The 21,998-nt window shown below is 50.0% G+C and overlaps 1 protein-coding gene across 1 annotated transcript in view; it reads right to left on the reverse strand.

Moving 5' to 3' along the window:
* LOC120993929 overlaps positions 1 to 21,998 on the reverse strand; it is a 79,564-nt gene that overhangs the window by 24,190 nt on the left and 33,376 nt on the right. The window contains exons 6-7 of the mRNA XM_040422391.1: positions 14,826 to 14,952; positions 12,652 to 12,732 (exon numbers count right to left, since the gene is read on the reverse strand). Coding sequence (XP_040278325.1) covers positions 12,652 to 12,732; positions 14,826 to 14,952 — 208 coding nt within the window. The remainder of the gene's footprint in view (positions 1 to 12,651; positions 12,733 to 14,825; positions 14,953 to 21,998) is intronic.

A 21,998-nucleotide genomic window follows, 5' to 3' on the forward strand; every position in this document is an offset into this window, starting at 1 on the left:
CCATAAGGATGTACAGTTGTGTGAAGAGGATGTCCATGAGGATGTGGAGTTACACTGGATATATATAGTATAGGGAAGGATGGGGGGGGGGGGGGGGGGGGGGGGAGAAAAGTCACAGGGGAAGGGAATAATCACCTTCCCCTGTGGCTTTTCCGCCCCTCCCCTTTTCCCTCCCTCCACCCCCCCTCCTTCTCTAACCTCCTCTCCCTCCCTCCTTTCCTCATCCTTCCCTATACTATATATATATATATATATATATATATATATATATATCTATCCATATATCCAGTGTAACTCCACATCCTCATGGACATCCTCTTCACATAACTGTACATCCTTATGGACTTATGTTAAATTATTTGTCCATTATTGTTGCTACACACATATATATGTGTATATACAGGTTTAGTCTTAATCAGCATTATTTTAGTGCTACGATTATTTACATAATTTCAGTTTTTTTGTTCACATATCAGCTCTCCACATATGAGGTCTTCCACATCACTATTTGAGTCATGTTATTCATCATGTTTTCATTCACATATCATGGAGAATGTCCTGTTCATGTTTTATTTTTCATTTCCTTACCATGATGTGATTGATGTGCATACAAAACTGATTTGGATATATTTTATGGTATTGTTCACTGTGTTCTATGATCATTATACATAGTGGAATCATGTACAGCTGTGTAGTGAGGGGAGACCGCGTACACGAGAGATATCCCTGTGCAAACATGACGTAGCATCTGTCTGATTGGATTCTCCTCCTCCTCCTCTGTGATTTGTGCAGATGATGCACAAGATGGCGTATGACACCTCCCACCGGGCGTCTTGACGTTGGCCGGCCGCATGACGTGAGACGTCACGTGTCATGGGTGGTACGAGGTGACGCCAGTTGGGGGGAGGATCGCATGCCGGACTATGTTCATTACGTCCCTGCCGCTAAAACATCCAGGTGATTAGAATCATCAGTGATTTTAATGCAATTTGATTGGAGCAGAAGGCCTTTATAATCTTTGATCCACGGTGATGGCGCTACCCCCTGACGAAAGCAGGCCGAAACGCTCGTTGGGGTAACGCCATCCCGGTTTGGATACACTACTTTGTTTGGCAAGTCTCCCTTATATATGTTCACCATTATGTTTTGGTCAGCACTCCGCTAGGTACCATGGGTACACAGTTTCCATATGGCCCGGCTATTTTTGCAGTTCTGACTGTGGTTACTTCCCTGGGAGTGACTTTCTTGTCCTACACAGGGATTTTGAACGTATTTATATAGGAGACTTCACCACATACTATATAGATTTGTGATTGGCTTGTAATCATTATTCCTTATGTAGTGTACCACCGGGATGGTGTTTTTTTCCTGCTGCTGCTACTTTTTAAACGTAACGTCATGTATGTAATCATGTTATTTAATAAAATTTACACAATTTTTTGCATTCGTACCTTTGGCTTCGATTCTTGTAGGTCGTTGTTTTGTTAAAGGAGCTGGTACTTTTTTGTACTTTACAATAGTTGACCCCCTTTATATTGCCGCAACATGTGTTGCATTGACTCATTGTAGTTTTGGTATGGGCATCAACGTTGGTCTTATATCAGTATTAGTATATGGAGGCTGTACAGGTACTCTACCTATAGGGGAGAATACGGCTGAATAGTGCAGACTTAAAACCAGACAGGTGTAAAGGGTACAGCATCTGGAGATGGTACCAGAACTCCATTTAAGAGGGGAGCGATGCCTGCATGGTGCGTACTAGAACCAGAGGTGCAATGACTACCGCATTAGAAGATGGCCTCTATACCTCGCCTAGTGAGGGGGAAATAGGGCTGCATGGTGCATAATAGAACCCGAGAGGTGTAACGGCTACAGCAAACCTGGAGATGGTACAGGTACTCTACCTCTAAAGGGAGCAATGTGGCAGCTTGGTGCACACTACCCAGCATAAGATAATGGTTACAGCCTCTGGAGACGGAGCACCCGAGAACAAGACAGGAGTACTGACTACAGCATCTGGAGACGGTACAGGTACTCTACCTATTAAAGGAGCAATGTGGCTGCATGGTGTACCTATAACAAGTGCAATGGCTACAGCCCCTGGAGATGGAGCACCATAGGACCAGACAGGTGTAAAGATTACAGCATCTGGAGATGGTACAGGTACTCTACCTATAAAGGGAGCAATGTAGCTGCTTGGTGCACACTAGAACAGATAGGTGCAAGAGCTACGGCAATTGAAGATGACCACTATACTCGCCTGGAGGAGGAGAATACGGCTGCATAGTGTACTGTAAAGGCTACAGACACTCACTCTGGTGAACCAGGGCTCCCTCTGTATATATGGTAGCACCAGAATGGCAGATTTGGCTACAGCGCCTGGCAGGAACACACTCCGACTAGGAGGGTGTGTAGAATATAGCCCCTGGTACAGACAGTGCTGGGTACAGCATTTGGCAGTGGTACAAGTACCCCCCTGTTAAGGGGAGGGGAAGGCGTACGTACCTGGGACACCACGTGGGTGTACCGGCATGCTAAACACTTGGCGAGCTGACTTACCAGTGTGCAGCCAGAGGAGCGTCATCCGAAAGTCCGGTAGAGGGGATACCAACCCTGAAGAGGAGAGGTTCCTCAGTGGACATTAGTCTTTAACCACCCAGAGGGAATCTGTATGGTGGAAGACCGCCTGATGCTCTGTTACAGAGAGAGAATCGGAGCAGAGGTGTCCCCTGAGGCAGCGGATGGAATGGCAGGGAAGGATTTGTCACCAGCCTCAGACCTGTCCTGGGAGGGACCAGAGGATAGATGTGACAACCCGAGGTTGTCTGCAGGAGGGTCCCGCAGAAGGGCAGAGGTGGCGCAAGTTTGGGCAGGCAATCAGTGCAGCGACTCTGCCATAGATTTGGAGAGTCGGACAGGATTCCCTATGGCATGGGACAGGGAAGAGGCCCAGTCAGGAGAGACCGACACAGAAGTAGGTCAGGGCGACATGAGAGGGCTGGGGGGGCTACCGCTCACAAACAGGGACAGGAAAACCACGCAAGTGGTTTCTTTATGACCTGTGCGCGGACGTCACCCCAGAGCAGACATTACTAGAGGTCAGGTTACCTCATGGGGGAATATTTATATGTCTACAAACTAATACTGAACGGTCCGGTCATCTCAGAGCAGTCCGACTGCCAGAGAAACACAATCACTGAAGGGGACTCAGGGAAGCAGAGGGGGAGGCTGGGAAGGGAAGAAAAACGCCAGCCATAGGCTGTCTTACCAGACCCAAGGTGCTGTCTCCCGAAGAGGCGCTGCAGCAGCTGCAGAGGGTACCAGGGAGGTTGCAGGAGAGATGGTAACAAGATGGAGGCATCTACTTCTTCTAGGCAGAGGGAAGAGGCTCCGCTCCGCCCCCCCCCAACAGAATAGCCCGAACCTGGCCAGGTAGGAAGAGAGGGTAGCCCCTCCCAGAAGCAGGGAGGGGCCAATGAGGAAGCCCGGGAAACCAAGGAGGGGGCGGGACGAGCGCGGCCTAGCAGGCCCAAAAGCCGGGGCATCGATTTATGAGGCGACCTGGAAGGAGCGAGGTGGGCAGGGCTTATCGCAGCAGACCGGGGGCCCTCCGGACAACAAAAAATAGGTGAGGAGGGAGAGGGCGAGGAGCGACGACCGGGGAGGGGAGACACGAGGCAAAGGAAGCACCTGGGGCCCTTGGACAGGCCGGGAGAAAAGTCGGCCTAGTCCCGGCAAAAGCCGGAGACTAACGTAGCTGGAAGGGCCGGGGAGGGAGCCTGGAGGGTCGGGGAGGAGCAGGGTGACCCCCGGAAAACAGGGGGTAGAAGGCACCCAGAACCCCGGCTAAGGAAAACCACCCCCAGGCCACAGAGGGAACTAACCTGGGGACCCCATAGCCTTGGGGCAGGACAGGGACGGGGGAAGATACTCACCGTCAAACAACTTCGGGTGCCGCAGGGTCACCCCATCGGCAGACTCAACACGTGGACCGTAGGAATGCCGGCATGCCACTGCGGATGCAGTAATGGGGGACTGGGTGACCGGCGATGTACCCGAGTACGCGCCCGTAGAGGGGCAACTAAAGTGGCAGTCCACGATGGAGCCGAGACCTGCAGAAGAAAGGAAAAAAAGAATAAAAATAAAACCATAAAAAAGCAGCAAGACATGCGGAAAAAGCAAGTCATGTCTCCCTCCTACTTCGGAAACTAGACAAACTGAATAACCTAGTACTGTGGAGAAAGTATAGCCCACCTGGGCGGAGCCAACCTTTTTGATTTCTAGTGCCTCCTAGTGGTAGCTGGGCGTATACCCATGGTACTGTGTCCCCCAATGCCATTAACGAGAAATGGGTGGTTTTTTTAGGCCTTAAAAGATCAGTCAGCGGTTTTATAATCTTTCGTTTCGTTAAGGTACTCGCCGCTAAATCTTGAAACAGTTGAATCTTGCTGTTTTCAAAGGAGATAACATTCTTCTTCCTGGTCTCAGCAAGTATGGCGGCTGTATCTAAATAGTTGAGGCCGCAAATGAGGTCTCTCGGCGGTGCTTCTGGATCTGGCTTAGGCCTCAGGGCCCTGTGCGCCTTCTAAATGACCACCGTGTCTGCTTTGTCTTGCCCCAAAATGGACGCAAAAATCTGTCTAACCGCGTTAAGTATGGCCTCCGTCTGGATGGTTTCCCGGGACTCCTCTAATCCGCATATTCTTCCTCCTGCTTCTGTTTTCCTGGTCTCCCAGGTGTAGGAAGGCCGCATTCATCTGTTCACAGACCTCCTTCATTCAAGTCTGCATGGCGCCGCTATGTTTAATCACTGCAGCTTGCGCTTCTTCTAGGGCTGCTACTCTGTGCCCCGTATGTTTTATGTCTGTTTTTATGGCGAGCAATTCTTTCATCACTGAGTCTTCCATAAGAACTTGTGCTTCAGCGGCTTCCTGCGCCATCTTTAATCAGTCTCCTGGGGACGACATCTTCCTCAGGAATTTGTCCATATCAGCTTGCCCTTTATGGTGTCAGGGAGTGCCCTGGGTCTGTCTTTGTTCAGTTTGCCCATCTTTGGCCGAATGGGGAACCCGAAAAAGGAGACTTTTGTATAACTTACCAGTAAAGTCTCTTTCTCGCTCTTCCTTGGGGGACACAGGAAACCATGGGTATAGCTCTGCTCCCTAGGACACTAAGTGAAAGCTGTAAGCCCCTCCTCCATCAGCTATACCCTCAGCCTGGAGAGAGAGACTGCCAGTTGCGTGTCCAAGTAGTGAAAGATAACCACCAACCGGAAAAAAGAAGAACTGTCAAGCCCCAACGGGGGCAACCAAGCCGGAACCACAACTGTAAACTCAAATGAAGGGCGGGTGCTGTGTCCCCCAAGGAAGAGCGAGAAAGAGACTTTACTGGTAAGTTATACAAAAGTCTCCTTTTCTCGCCCATTTTCCTTGGGGGACACAGGAAACCATGGGACGTTCCAGAGCAGTCCCAGAAGGGAGGGACCAGAACAACCAGACCAACACCCAGAGGCATCAATAAACTGCCGCCTGCAACACCAGACGGCCTAAAGCAGCGTCAGCCGACGCATGAGTATGCACCCTGTAGAATTTGGTGAAGGTGTGCAAGGAGGACCAAGTGGCCGCCTTGCAAATCTGCTCCGTAGAAGCCCGATTCCTCTGAGCCCAGGAAGCCCCGACCGCTCTAGTGGAGTGAGCGGTAACACCAAGGGGCGGAACCTTGCCCTTGGCGAGATAAGCCTCAGTAACAGCCATCTTGACAAAACGGGCGATAGCAACTTTGGACGCCGCCATCCCTCTGCGCGACCCCTCCGGAACCACAAAGAGCGAGTCAGTACGCCTGAAGAGCTGGTTACCTCCAGATAAACCTTCAGCGCCCTGACAACGTCCAGGCGATGAAGCTTCCTCTCCCGGGGGTGGGAAGGGGAAGGACACAAGGAGGGGAGAACGATGTCCTCGTTCAGATGAAAGGTGGAGACCACCTTAGGAAGGAAGGAAGGGACCGGACGAAGAACCACCTTGTCCTGGTGGAACACTAGGAAAGGTTCCAGACAGGAGAGTGCAGCCAATTCGGACACCCTCCGAAGAGAGGTGACGGCTACAAGGAAAATAACCTTGCAGGACAGAAGCCGCAAGGAAACAGTCCGCAGAGGCTCGAAAGGAGAAGCCTGGAGCGCAGAGAGAACCAGGTTCAGGTCCCAGGGCGGTACCGGAGGGCGGTACGGAGGAACCGCGTGAGCCACGCCCTGAAGGAAAGTCTTGACAGGACCAAGGGGGGCCAGTGGGCGCTGAAACAAAATGGACAGCGCAGACACCTGACCCTTCAAAGAACTAAGACCCAGACCTTGGGCAAGGCCACTCTGAAGGAAAGACAAAACGGTGGGGAGAGAAAAGCGGAGCGGAGGAATCCCCAGATCGGCACAGAACCCCAAATAGGTCCTCCAGGTCCTAGAAGAGGACGGCTTACGAGCGCGGATCATGGTGCGGACGACGTCCGCAGAAAAACCCCTACGCGTCAGGACGGTGGTCTCAACAGCCACGCCGTCAAACGTAGGGACCTTAAACGCGGGTGGAAGATCGGTCCCTGAGAGAGAAGATCTTCCCTGGCGGGCAGCGGCCAGGGCGCGTCCGCCAGGAGCAGCATGAGGTCGGCGTACCAAGACCGGCGGGGCCAGTCCGGAGCGACCAGAATCACCGAGACGCCTTCCGCCGCGATCTTCCGAAGGACCTTGGGCAGGAGTGGGATGGGGGGGGGAATATGTATGGACGCGCGAAGTCTCGCCAAGGAAGAACGAGGGCGTCGGCTCCGCAAGCTCCCGGATCCCTGGCCCTGGACAGATAGGCGGGGACCTTGTGATTGAACTTGGAGGCCATGAGGTCCACGTCCGGCATGCCCCAACGAAGGCAAATGGCCTCGAACACCTCCGGGTGAAGAGACCACTCGCCGGGGTCGACGGTGGTGCGACTGAGGAAGTCCGCCGCCCAATTGTCCACCCCTGGAATAAAAATTGCAGATAGAGCCGGGACGTGGGCTTCCGCCCAAAGGAGAATGCTGGTGACCTCCCGCATCGCTGCTGCGCTGCGAGTGCCCCCCTGGTGGTTTATGTACGCCACGGCCGTGGCGTTGTCCGATTGCACACGAACTGGATGACCCCGCAGCAGATGAGTCCAGTGTCGCAGAGACAGAAGGGCCGCTCTCAGCTCCAGGACATTGATCGAGAGTTTGGACTCCGATGGAGACCAAATGCCCTGGACGGATCGGGGAGGAAACACGCCTCCCCAGCCTAAGAGACTGGCATCGGTTGTAACCACCAGCCAGTTGAGCGGCAGAAAGGACTTGCCCAGAAGAGGGGCCTGTAACCACCAGCGGAGAGATGACCGCACCGGAGGCGATAGACGGAAGGGATGGTCCAGAGACTCCGGCGATTTGTCCCAGGAGGAGAGGATCGCCCGTTGGAGAGGGCGGGAGTGAAACTGCGCAAATGGGATCGCCTCGAAGCAGGCAACCATCTGCCCCAAGACCCGCATGCAGAAGCGGAAGGACGGTCGACGGTGGAGAAGGAGACCCCGAATCGCCCGACGGAGGGTCAGACGTTTTTCCGAGGGAAGACGTACCTCCGCCGCTCCCGTGTCTAAAAGCATTCCCAGGAAGACCAGATGTCTGGAGGGGGGAAGGGAGGACTTGGGGAAGTTGATGACCCAACCGAACCTCGCCAGGGTCTCTAGAGTGAGATCCACGCTGGCAGCCGCTTGAGAAAAGGAAGGAGCCTTGATGAGGATATCGTCCAAGTACGGCAGCAGAAAAACACCCCTGGAGCGGAGTAAGGCCAAAACCGGGGCCAGGACCTTGGTGAACACCCGGGGGGCTGTCGCCAGCCCAAAGGGAAGGGCGACAAATTGGAAGTGAAGGTCCCCCACGGCGAATCGGAGGAAGCGATGGTGACACCGGGCTACCGGAACATGGAGGTAGGCATCCTGTATATCGATGGAAGACATGAAATCTCCCCGCTCCAGGGAAGCCACCGCGGAACGGAGGGACTCCATCCGAAACCGTCGAAGGAGGAGAAAACGGTTGAGCCTTTTGAGGTCCAAAATGGGCCGCACCGAACCTCCCTTCTTGGGAACTACAAAGAGGTTCGAATAGAACCCTTGGAACCTTTCCTCTAGAGGAACGGGGGTAATCACCCCCCTGTCCAGTAAGGCTTGAACAGCCGCGGAGAACGCGGCCGCGCTTTTCGGGTCCCGCGGAGGGCGGGAGCGAAAGAACCGATCTGGAGGGAAGGACGCAAATTCAATTTTGTATCCGGAAGACACAATTTCGAGAGCCCAGGCGTCGGAGACGTGAGCCATCCAGACGTCCCTGAAAAGGAGGAGCCGGCCCCCCACCCGGGTGGGTGGGGGCGCACCTTCAGGCAGAGGACTGCTTTGCTGCGGGTGTGCGGGCAGCCTGCGGCCTGCGCCAGGAGGGCTGCGCCCGAAAAAACGGCTTCCTACGCTTATCCTGGGGAGGGGCCGAAGCGGCAGCTGCGGGGCAAACCCCAGAGGTCCTGCGGGAGGACCGAAAACGAGACGCACCAGGGTGTCCGCGGGGGGCGCCCCTGGCTTGGGGTTGAGGAAGATGGGTGCTTTTACCACCCGTGGCTTCCGAAATAAGCTCGTCTAGGCGGGCCCCGAAAAGGCGGGAACCCGCAAAAGGTAGCCCCGCCAAGGAACGTTTGGAGGCAGCGTCCGCTTTCCAAACCTTCAGCCAGAGTTCCCTCCTGACGGAAACAGCCAGGGCGGAGGAGCGTGCTATAAGGGCTCCCGCATCAAGGGAGGCCTCACAAACAAAATTTCCAGCCCGAACAATAAGCTGGGCCAAGGAACGTAGGTCCTGGATGGGGACGTCCGAGTCCAACTCCTGCTCCAGCTGCATACCCCAAGCAGAGATCGCTTTACCCGCCCAGGCAGAGGCAAAAACCGGTCTGAGGGCAGAACCGGAGGCAGCAAAAATGCCCTTGGAAAGGGACTCCATACGACGGTCCTCCGCTGACTGAAGAGAGGACCCGTCGGGAACAGGAATGGCCGTGGTCTTTGACAGACGGGCCACAGGGGGGTCCACCTTGGGTGGGAACGACGAGGTGGCCACGACATCGGCTGGAAAAGGATAGCAAATATCCAGCTTCTTGGGATTGACAAAACGGGCGTCCGGGCGAGCCCAAGCCTTAGACACCACGGAAGAGAAATCAGAGTGGATTGGAAAGACTTTGGAGGCCTGCTTGGGTCTGATAAAGGAGACGCTAGCTGCGTCAGAGCTAGGGGGGTCATCTTGCACTTTAAAGGTGTCACGAATATCAGAGATGAGTTGACCCATCGCTGAGGCTAGCTTGGACGGCAGGGCGAATCCTTTGGAGAGGAGAGGCCCGTCTGAGTGCGCACGCGTGGCAGAGAGAGAGAGGCATCCGAGGAGGAGGCGCGCTCTAGTCTAAAACGCTTCTGAGAGTGCCTAGCTCGGGAAGGGTCACTAAGAGAGGGTGAACCCGCCGCAGCGGCAGAAGCGGTGGACACGGAGGGTGCGACAGTAAGAGTGGCATCCTGCGGGGTAGGCGGCCTGTCTATTAGGCGGCCCACGACATGGGTGAGGCTTTCCACGGCCTGGGACAGGGATCTAGCCCAGTCAGGCGGGTCAGAGGAAGCAGGGAGCGACACAGCAGGCGACTGAGGCTGCGGTGGAGCCCGGCATGCAGGACAGTGCGGATCAGACTGCCCCCGGGGAAAAGGTTCCCTACAAGCGGTACAGGCATGGTACCAAGGCTTGGCGGCTGCAGAAGGGTCTGACATGGTGAAAAAAATGTTGCACTTAAAGGGGGGGACCCCAGAGAAAAAACGGAACAGGGATTACACCCAGGCAGCAGCACTGGTGGCACGGAGGGGGTTAACAGTCCTACCAGACCCGCGGACAGCAGTAGTAAGGGCAGCAGACTGAAGGAGGCTGTGGAGGAGTGGCAGCAGGCACGGAGGGTGACTCCTGAGGAAAGATGAAGAGCTTCAGGATCGGACGGCAGCAGAGGATTCCACGCAGCACTAGAGATGTGCTGCCCGACGAAGCAGGAAGCAGCGGAGCGCATGTGGGGAAGCTCCGCCCCCCCCGCCGCGCTGAAGGAGAAGGCAGAGCCGCGCGCGCGGCAAAATGATTTAACCCCCAAAAAAGATGAAGTGCTGGCCAAGCTAAAATGGCGCCTGGATGAGGCAGACGGCCTCCTGCCCACAGCCGTCCCCCTGATGCCCTGCCGCTGGAGAAGACCGAAGTCCCCCCAAAGGATGCCCGGTAAGTTGCCGGCCCTGTTATGCCCATAAGAGCCCCCAAGAGAAAATGTGTCCCTGAAAAGGGGCACCGAACCTCCCAGCTGGGATGGTAGGGAATGTGGGGAGGCGGTCTAACTGAAGTTCCCCCTCACCATTAAGGTGCCCCCAATGAAAATGTGCCCCTGAAAGGGAGAGGGGGGGAGGGGAGAGAAAACGCTTGTGGGTCGTAGCAGCGGTGGGAGGGAGGGAAAGGGGGAGGCTGGAGCAGCCACTCTTACCAACCGCTGTCTTCACCCTCAATCCATCCAGCAGGGTCGCCCCTTCAGCTACTGGCACCGCAGTGGCAGGAAGCCGGGGGAGGGACTTGGCGTGCGGGCGACCCTTGAGCTGGCGGGACGCAGGGGAGCGAGGCTGCCCTGGTCCACCTTGTCTTCTGTGGGGGAGGCGGCAGTGCGGAATTACCGGCACTGGCGCAACTCAACCCCGGGAGAAACAGAGGTGTCTAGTGCGCCTCTGTTGTCCCTGCAAGTAGAAGAAAACCGAATTAAAAACAACAAATAACGCAAAAAATAAAAAATTATAGGAAAGCGACCCTGCCTAAGCAGGGAGTGTCTTGCCTCCTTGGACACTAAGCAAAAACTGGCAGTCTCTCTCTCCAGGCTGAGGGTATAGCTGATGGAGGAGGGGCTTACAGCTTTCACTTAGTGTCACGCCTCCTAGGGAGCAGAGCTATACCCATGGTTTCCTGTGTCCCCCAAGGAAAATGGGCGAGAAAATAGCTTTGATAAGCGCTGTGATTAGGAGCTCTTGGGTCAGGCAGCCATCTCCTGCGCTTCTAGCTCCGCCCCAGTGTGCATATGACTTTTTGATCGCTTGCTAATTACACTTTTTGTGATGTAAATGTCTTTTTTGACACCGCTTTTATTTTTTTTATTTTTTAACACTGTTCATCTGAGGGGTTAGGTCATGTGGTATTTTTATCGAGCAGGTTGTTACGGACGCGGTGATACCTAATATGTATACTTTTTATTTTATATACTTAAGTTTTACACAATAACAGCATTTTTGAAACAAAAAAAAAAAATCATGTTTTAGTGTCTCCTCCATAGTCTGAGAGCCATAGTTTATTTTTTTGGGCGATTGTCTTAGGTAGAGTATCATTTTTTTGCGGGATGAGGTGACTGTTAGACTGGAACAATTTAGGGGGCATACTCCTTGGTATTGCACTTTTAGTGATGTATAAGGTGACAAAAAAAGGGGGGGTTTTTTAGCCTTTTTTAAAAAATTTTTACAGTGTTCATTTGAGGGGTTAGGTCATGTGATATTTTTATAGAGCCGGTTGATACGGACACGGCGAAACTCAATATGTCTACTTTTCTTTTTTTTCCTATTTTTAAAAAAAATATTTTTACTTTATTTTGGGAAAAGGACACTTTTTTTTTTTTAAACTGCATTTTTTTTACACTTTTTTTTTTTGTCCCACTCTGGGACTTCAACTTTTGGGGGTGAGATCCCCTTTACAATGCATCACAATGCTTCTTTATTGTGTTGCATTGGCTGTAAGTGTATTACAGACTGTAATACACTTACAGCCCGTTTGCCTTTGAGATCCAGGGGGCTGGATCGCACAGGCTGTCATGGAAGGCAGCCAATGGAAGGCTGTCAAGGAAGGCATCGGGCTGCCTTCCCTGCCATTGGGTCCCCGTCACAGCAGCACGGGGACCCAATGGAAGCTCCGATCTCCGCAAGGACATCGCACGTGCCACGGTCAGCGCATCAAGGGTTAATGCGCCGGCAACTGTGATTTCCCCGATGTCGTCGCATGCAGAAGGGGTCCGGCTGTCAGTGTCAGTGACAGCCGGACCCCTGCTGTCGATTGGGCGGCGCATCTCCTGCACGCGCCTGATTGTAGCGCCGTACATGTATGGCGCAGGTCCTTAAGGGGTTAAAAGGGTTATCCAGTAAAAGATATCGAACTAATCTCAGGACAGGTCCTCAATATCAGATATGCGGGGGTCCAACACCTGGGACCCCTAATGATCAGCTGTTAATAGAGGCTGGGCACTCCTTGAGTGCGGTGGACTCTACCTAGACCAATGACATCGTACAGCCTAGTTGTAGCTCAGCACCATTCAAGTCAATGGGGCAAAGCTACAATACCATGAACTGCCACTAAACGAAGTACGGTGCTGTGCTTGGTGAGCTGCCGGAAGCACTCAGTGCTCACCAGAGTTCCAGTGCGCACAGCAGCTTCCTGGGACTCAGACCCCGCTGATGTGATAATGATGACATGTCCCGAGGATATCGGTCATCATTTTTCTCAGACCACCACCTTTAAGCAACACAATTAAATTAATTTCTTCAATACCATTGTCCCAGTTCTCATCACACGGAGGAGAGTTCCATCGACTCGGGCTCACATCTCTCTTGTACATGCTCTTTTCATCAACTGAAAACAATGACAACAGCATTAAAAACTGTAATGAGGCATACAGTAACAGACAGCTGAAAATTCCTAAAGTTGTAAGGTCCCTTTCACACAAGCGAGTTCCACATATTGGACTCCCTGAGTGCGTCAGCAAGAGCACCCATTCTGACCTCTCGGCAGTGTAACTCACTTGTGTGAAAGGGGCCTAACACAGGTTATCTACCAAGAGCAAATATACATCTGAGATCTCCACAATCGCTCAAACTGTTAATATAAAATACTAATGAAAAATTAGCATCTGCAGCACTCTACTGCAACCGGTCACATGGTTGTCATCTATTAGGAGACAGAGCCTTTCCCCATCACTGCCCGCTAGTAGCAAAAAGAAGCACTACTACACGTATTTACGGCAGTTGCACAGATAGCTGAGCCTCTAGGTGTAATTGCAACGCCCTCGTTGCTCCTAGAGGCTTATTTGTATATATTAAAATATAATTTTCCTCTGCAATGCGGGCACATATGAACATGGGACCAACACAGATGTCTTCAGCTGCTAAGCACGCAAGCAACAGGTCAGCCAGCTTCATAGGTACAAATCTGCTGACGGATGTCCTTTAACATATAACTTTTTACTGGACTGCAAGCATAGTCTACCACTCTTTTAGTGCAGCAGGCATCATGGCCGGCAGGTCACTGCTGTTTCAAACAGCAGAGACCCGCAACTAATTACCGCGAGTGGCAATAACACCAATCACGGTAATTAAAGCTTTTAGATGCTGTGATTAAGTGAGATCACAGCATCTAAAGTGTCAAAAACCCTTGTGGCCAACGAGGATGCCGGTAATTGATTTAAATGCGCTCAGCCTTGCTGAAGAGGCTGAAGGCATTCATGCTGCAATTCTTATTTTGGCCAACATAAGAAATGAGCAATAGTCAGTAATAAATGGGTTTAAAAAATCCATGATTCTTCAAAACGTAAAAATAAAAAATGGATTTTGTACGCTCATATATGAGCTGCAAAATCATTACAAAAAAGTAAAAAAAAAACTGTTAAAAAAAATAAAGTTTAAAATCACCCCCCGTTCCGTATAATAAAAAATAATTACCTAAATAACAAAAAATATAAACATCATGGGTATCACCAAGACCGAAAACGCCCATACTATCATAATACAAAAATATATTTCCAATACGGCGAATGGCATAACGCAGGGATGAGCAAACTGCGGCTCTCCAGCTATTGTAAAACTACAACTCCCAGTATGACCAGTCTGACTACAGCTATCAGCCTACAGCAGGGCATAATGGGATTTGTAGTTTTACAACAGCTGGAGAGCCGCAGTTTGCCCATCCCTGGCGTAACAGAAAAAAGGGTCAAAATGGACAATTTGCCATTTTTTCATTGCTTCTCTTACCCAAATTTCTTTTTTAAAGTGATCAAAAAGTCACACACACTCCAAATGGTATCAATAAAAACTACAGATTGTCCTGCAAAAAAAAAATTACCCCCCCACACAGCTCAGTAGATCTCACCATAAAAAGGTTATGGGGGTCAGAATATGGTGAAATAAAAAATTTATTCAAAGTTGAAGTTTATTTTTTACACCATTTAGACATAAAAAAAAAAAAACTATACTTATGTGGTATCGTTGTAATCGTACTGACCCAGAGAATGTAGGGCAGAGGTCAGTTTTGCCGCAAACGGAACGCCATGGGAACAAAACCCGTAAAATGGTGGAGGAATAGTGGGTTCCCCCCCCCCCCCCAATTCCACCCCAGTTGGAATTTTTTTTTTTTACCGCTTCCCACTACATTGTATGCCATAATTAATGGTGGCAATAGAAATAACAAATTGTCCCGCAAAAAATAAGCCCTCACACAGCTATGTGAACGGAAATATAAAAAAGTTATGGATCAAGGAAGAAAAATGAAAACGCAAAAACGAAAAAGCCTCTGGTATCCCAAGAGTTAAATGTAGGACAAAAACGTGATGCAAAAAGAGCGTAAACGAAGAAGAATGTAAGGTTTGAGACAAGTGGGAATTCTTATATAGCCTACTTAACAATACAAATACTTTGACCAAAGGCATTAATGTTTGCTTGCCATTTGCTTACCAATGTCTTGTTCAATGCAGCTTTTGTCTTCACATCTGGAAATGTGGAAACTCAGGTCACCCCTAGTTATCATATGGCGGGCATTAAAAGGACAGGTGACCAACTGGTTGGCAAGATCAGTGTGATTCTAAAACAAATAAAAATACTTCATGTTACATATTCTCTCGTTGGAGGGAGAGGAATTTATAAAAAAAAAAAAAGGTGAGAAGGTGTGGTTTATAATAGTGATCTTTATATAGCGCCGTTTTCCACAACGCTTTACAATCAGTTTTGCAAGCGAAGATATGTAAAACAGTTTTAATAATGAAATTAAATTGTTCAGAGCATTTAAATGTTTTAAGAGTGTGTAATGTGTACAGGTGCTGCCACACGTTTTTTTTGCTGGGGACCATGAAATTCATGCACTGGTACAAGCAATTTTTTGGGGAGGATTTGTTTTTTTGTTTTATTTTAATTTTTTTCCCACAGGTTTTTTTCTTCTATAGAAAAGTCTGAGAAAAATGCATTTAAAGAGGCTCTGTCACCCGATTCAAGCCAACCCTACCAGGCATATAGCCTGGTAGGGCTGATGACACAGACAAAAACCATACCTTTATTTCTCATGTAGTAGGTCCAGTATGGCCGGAAAAAAACTACTTTTAAAAATATGCAAATGAGGAATTCGAGCCCTCGGAGGCGGGCTTATGCCTTTCGAGCACTGCTTCTGCGACGCTCCTGTTCCTTGCTAATGCTGGCCCTTCTGCACCCACATCCACGCCCCCATGTCCTTTGATTGACAGCGCTAGACCCACCGGTCTAGAGCCGATATTCCGTGCCTGTACACTCGCATCCGTGACGGCGCGTGCGCACTGGATCTTTTCCTTCCCGGCTTGTCTGTATGTCCAGTGCGCACGCGCCATCAGGGAAGCGAGTGCGCAGGTGCGGGATATCAACTCTAGACCGGCGGGTCCAGCACTGTCAATCAAAGGACATGGGGGCGTGATTAGGTGCAGAAGGCTGGCATTAGCAAGGAACGGGGGCGTCGCAGAAGCAGTGCTCGGAAGGCATAAGCCCGCCTCCAAGGGAACAAATTCCTCATTTGCATATTTTTAAAAGTATATATTTTTTTGCTATACTGGACCTACTACATGAGAAATAAAAGGTATGGTTTTTGTCTGTGTCATCAGCCCTACCAGGCTATATGCCTAGTAGGGTAGGCTTGAACCGGGTGACAGAGCCTCTTTAAAAAAATATATATATATTTTTTTTTTTTAGCAAAAAGCGTAGCATCATATAACAAATATGTTTTGGCCAAGAAGAAAGTATGAAAACACTCAACCAACCTTTTTTGAAGTCTTTAGATTTGTAGCATTTTTTGATCCCTTGAAACTCTAAGTGATATTATGACACAGCTGCCAGGAGTTGGCCAATAGGAAATTATAAAAATGCCCAGCAAAAGTTTTTTTTTGTAGTGGCTTTTTATGGGTGGGTTCACATCACGTTATGAGCCTTCCGTCAGAGGTATACGTCAGGATTCCTGACTTAGGCTACTTTCACACTTGCGCTTTTCTTTTCTGGCATAGAGTTCCGTCACAGGGGCTCTATACTGGAAAAGAACTGATCAGTTTTATCCCCATGCATTCTGAATGGAGAGTAATCCGTTCCGTTTGCATCAGGATGTCTTCAGTTCAGTCGTTTTGACTGATCAGGCAAAAGAGAAAACCGCAGCATGCTACGGTTTTCTCTCCGGCGAAAAAAACTGAAGACTTGCCTGAACGCCGGATCCGGCATTTTTTCCCATAGGAATGAATTAGCGCCGGATCCGGCATTCAGAATACCGGATCCGTCATTCCGGCATGCGCAGATCGGTAAAAATGTGAAAAAATGTACAAGACGGATCCGTCGGTCCGCATGACAAGCGGAGAGACGGATCAGTCCTTGCAATGCATTTGTGAGACGGATCCGCACTCGGATCCGTCTCACAAATGCTTTCAGTCAGCGGCAGATCGGCGGACAGTTCCGACGACGGAACTGCCCGCCGGATCACACTGCCGCAAGTGTGAAAGCAGCCTTACACGTGTGACAGAAGGCTGTAACATATCCCAAGCATACAGTGGGGTACGTTACTGATACCTGCCCTCCTCTCTGTATTACCTAGCAGCAGGCCCCCAGCAGCACGGAACAAAGAGCATAGAGGAGTCAAATGACTATCCTCGTCATGGCCCCTCCCCCTTCACTGTGTATACGCCTGCTTAAAGGGAACCTGTCACCAGTTTTATGGTGTCCTAACTAAGGGCAACATAAATAACTGATTGATTCTCTTAGCACAATGCTGGGTCACTTTCTTTAATTGACCCAGTCAATCTGCCAACATCTTGTATTGAAAAGCTCGAGCTGATAATGATGAGTCATGAATATTAATGAGCTCCTGACTCTCCCCGCCCACCTGCTGCTGAATGATAGATATTTTCCATATGAATCAGCAGCAGGTGGGCAGGGGAGTGGCTATAGCTCTGAATTAAATATATGCTGGACTCAAATCAGCTCATTAGCATGCAGCATTTTTGTGTGTATATTATGAGGTAACTGTCTGTCACACAAGTAAGTGAATACATCTAAGGTACTTTTTAGTAGTTAATGATTGTATATAATTAGTTAGATTCTAATCAAATATCCACATGACAGGTTCTCTTTAAGTTGAAGGGGTTATCCGACATAAAAAAATATGTGTTAGGGCTGCTTTATACATCATTAAAGATACATTTCTAATGTACTCACTTTATTGATTTTGCGCTGTTTCCACACTGCTGATTTGGGTCATGTGACCCCCGACGTCATCAACCCTTCTCTGGGACTGACGTCTCCCTGCTTGAGGGAGTGGCCCAGCTCTGTAAACGAGACGTCAGAGCCTTTGGTGCCCGCCCCTTCTCACCTTGTACCTGCTGCCGCAATCTCATTAGCATATCAATAGAGCAGCAGGGCTGATAGTACTGTGCAAAACAGAAGCTCCTGTGTTGCACTGAAAGAGTGTACAGGAGAGCTCTGATAAGGAAAGGGTTACCCAGGTGCTGCCAGTCGTATTGCTGTGATCCAGGAGCAGGAATGAAGGACAAGCAGCTCAGCCAATAAAAGGGAGAAGGCAAGTCAGGACAGCCAATCAGATGAAAGACCGTCCCTCCCTGCTGTTTACACTAGAGAGTAAAGACATGTGCTTCTGCCTGGGCTCTTAGGTTTCCCGGGGAGAGGGGGGAGGGGGACACTGCATCGCGTGTATTGGGTGGGGGAGGGGGACACTGCATTGCGTGTATTGGGTGGGGGAGGGGGACACTGCATCGTGTGTATTGGGTGGGGGAGGGGGACACTGCATCGTGTGTATTGGGTGGGGGAGGGGGACACTGCATCGCGGGTATGGAGGGGTGGGGGACACTGCATCGCGGGTATGGGGGGGTGGCGGACACGGCATCGTGTGTATGGGGTGGGGGTGACTGCATTGTGTGTATTGGTTGGGGGAGGGGGACACTAGTGTGTATGGAGGGGTGGGGGATACTGCATTGTGTGTATGGAGGGGTGGGGCAGGGCTTGACAAATTTCCTTGGAATCTAGGAGCCAGCTAAAAAAGTTAGGAGCCAGGCGGAGCCGCGTCATAAAGCCCCCAGTAGGTGCCCGCATAGTGCCCCCCCCCCCCCACTTCTCCATAGAGCCCCCCCAATAATGCTGTATACCATGTTACATATACCGCCGCTCCGTCCCCGGACCCTATTGACTATAATGGGGACGGGGGTGGAGCTCTGGCGCAGAACGGCAGTTCGCGGTGAGAGGCCGCCGGACTAAAAAGTTGGACATGCAGTACTTTTACCATGCACTGCGCCAGAGCTCTGCCCCCATTATAGTCAATGGGGACAGAGCTGCGGTCCGGCGAAACAGCGGAAGGACGAATCCGACAGGGTGAACAGCCTGCCGGATCCGTCCTGCCGCAAGTGTAAAAGTAGCCTTAGTTCTATAGCTACTGAATGAGACAGAAGAAGGGATGCCTTTAACATATAGATCTCCTTGAGAAGCCAATTTGATCCTAAAGGGTTAATTCACACTGTAATCTGAACCGTGTCCTGTCACTGTCACATCACTGCTGCAAAAGCATCAGCACAACCTCAGTGTAAACTGTTCTAGTGACTGACTGTTCTTTTAACTCAATGAATCGAATGAGTCTCTAACGGATCTTTAGATTCTTTTAACTTGTGACTCATTCGATTCATTTCTATTCTAACTCCCTGTACAGACGGCTCAGAGCTGCTGGTGCTTGCCTTGCCTCCGCTCTGATTGGTTGGTGGGTGGGGAGGGGAGGGGCTGGCAGAAGCAGCTTCCACTCTAGGATCAGATTACACTCCTCCCGAGTCCCTCCCCTCCCTGCTGCCAGCGTCTCTGCTATTGTGTGCTGTGACGGAGCTGTTTCAGACTGTGCTGCCTCCGGACAGAACGGCAGCTCCGCACCCATCGCCCGGGCACCTTTGAAAACGGGCTGACAAATACCCAAGCGCCAGGACTAAATTCCTGGTCGCCATGGCGACCTGGCGCCTGGGATTTGTCGAGCCCTGGGGTGGGGGATACTGCATTGTGTGTATGGAGGGGTGGGGGATACTGCATTGTGTGTATGGAGGGGTGGGGGACACTGCATTGTGTATGGGGGGAGGGGGAGACAGTGACTACATAGTATATAGTCAACATAGATATGGCTGTAATATAGCTTGGATAGATATAGGTGTCATATATGACACCTATATCTATCTAAGCTATATTAGATACATACAGCTTAGATACACAGAGCTGCCTCAGAGCTTAGATACACAGAGCTGCCTCAGAGCTTAGATACACAGAGCTGCCTCAGAGCTTAGATACACAGAGCTGCCTCAGAGCTTAGATACACAGAGCTGTCTCAGAGCTTAGATACACAGAGCTGTCTCAGAGCTTAGATACACAGAGCTGTCTCAGAGCTTAGATACACAGAGCTGTCTCAGAGCTTAGATACACAGAGCTGTCTCAGAGCTTAGATACACAGAGCTGTCTCAGAGCTTAGATACACAGAGCTGCCTCAGAGCTTAGATACACAGAGCTGCCTCAGAGCTTAGATACACAGAGCTGCCTCAGAGCTTAGATACACAGAGCTGCCTCAGAGCTTAGATACACAGAGCTGCCTCAGAGCTTAGATACACAGAGCTGCCTCAGAGCTTAGATACACAGAGCTGCCATAGAGCTTAGATACACAGAGCTGCCATAGAGCTTAGATACACAGAGCTGCCATAGAGCTTAGATACACAGAGCTGCCATATAGATTAGACACACAGAGCTGCCATAGAGCTTAGATACACAGAGCTGCCATAGAGCTTAGATACACAGAGCTGCCATAGAGCTTAGATACACAGAGCTGCCATAGAGCTTAGATACAGAGCTGCCATAGAGCTTAGATACACAGAGCTGCCATAGAGCTTAGATACACAGAGCTGCCATAGAGCTTAGATACACAGAGCTGCCATATAGCTTAGATACATAGAGCTGCCATATAGATTAGATACATAGAGCTTAGATACACATAGCTGCCATAGAGCTTAGATACATAGAGCTTGTGTTTCTGCAATGTGACAGGATGATCTGTCTGTGTGAGCTAGGAGATGATCATGTGACTGGTTTATGCAAAGTTAGGATGTGCAGAGCAGGGTGAGGAAAAGGTCAGATTGTTCACGCCCACAAATATTCATGAGGCAGAGCTCAGGCATTGTTGTTATACGTCCCCCTCAGCATGTAAACAAAGCAATGACAGAACCATGAAAAGGTGTACATATGGGTTTTAACTTGATGAAATCTAGCTTAACCAAATTATATGTATATCCAGATGGGTTTTAAGAGGTTTTTGTTTTTTTTTGTATTAACTTGGATAACCCCTTTAACTCTTTCCCCAGGCAGTTATGCAGCTCACAAGCTGTTGCACTGACTTCAGGCTCTAACTGCCCCTCCTGTCAGCTCCCCCCATCTTACCAGACACTCAGCTCAGGAAGCAGCAGTAGGACAGAGCAGAATCCTGCACAGCCCTGCCAGTAGGAGAATAGCAGATGGCTCCTCTCCTTGCCGGCAGGGCTGTACCGCACTCCTTCTGCCTTTGGAGATCCTCTGACAACTGTCCATATACGGGCAGTGACGTCATAGGAGCTCTGATCCATTTAATGGAGGCCAGTGACGGGTGCCATACAGAGACATCCGTCATCCATAGGTCATTATAGCGTCCGTTAAACATTTTTTTTTTAGGACACTGCAGGATAGAATAGCGCAGTCTACTACGCTTTTCCATGATGTTTTTTGCAGTATACTCTTTTGTCCTCCATCTGACTAATGAAACCCAATGGACATGTTTAGCGTCTACGTTTGGAGGATATCTGACGTACAAGCTTAATGTAGATGAAAACGTGATGTGAACCCGCCTTTGAAATCACAGCATGCTCTAGGTATGAAATTTTTTTCAGATGCTTTCCCATACACTTCTCTATAGGATGAAAAAGTGTGGGAAAGGAAAAAAAAAAACACCAAAAATACTAAGGAAAATATGTAGTCTGGCAACAGCCTTACAACAGCACTACAAAACAGAGTTTGTAGGTCTTCCATAATTTCAGTTTCAATAACTTCAGTTTTAACCAAAGTCACAAGCATAATGAGCAGGAAGGGAATGTACAACCCTTCATTTTTCTTTTGAGCCAAAAACATAAAACAAACAAAAACACATCAAAACCTACAACAACCAAAAAAATAATAATGTATGTGCGATTCCAGCATAAAGATTGTTCCTGAACTGATGGCCTATCCTTTGGATTAGGGCTCTTTCACACTTGCGTTGTTCTTTTCCGGCATAGAGTTCCGTCGTCGGGGCTCTATGCCGGAAAAATCCTGATCAGGATTATCCCAATGCATTCTGAATGGAGAGAAATCCGTTCAGGATGCATCAGGATGTCTTCAGTTCAGGACCGGAACGTTTTTTGGCCGGAGAAAATACCGCAGCATGCTGCACTTTTTGCTCCGGCCAAAAATCCTGAACACTTGCCGCAAGGCCGGATGCGGAATTAATGCCCATTGAAAGGCATTATTCCGGATCCGGCCTTAAGCTTAACGTCGTTTCAGCGCATTACCGGATCCAACGTTTAGCTTTTTCTGAAT

Source organism: Bufo bufo, chromosome 3 (assembly GCF_905171765.1).
Source record: "Bufo bufo chromosome 3, aBufBuf1.1, whole genome shotgun sequence".
NCBI lineage: Eukaryota > Metazoa > Chordata > Amphibia > Anura > Bufonidae > Bufo > Bufo bufo.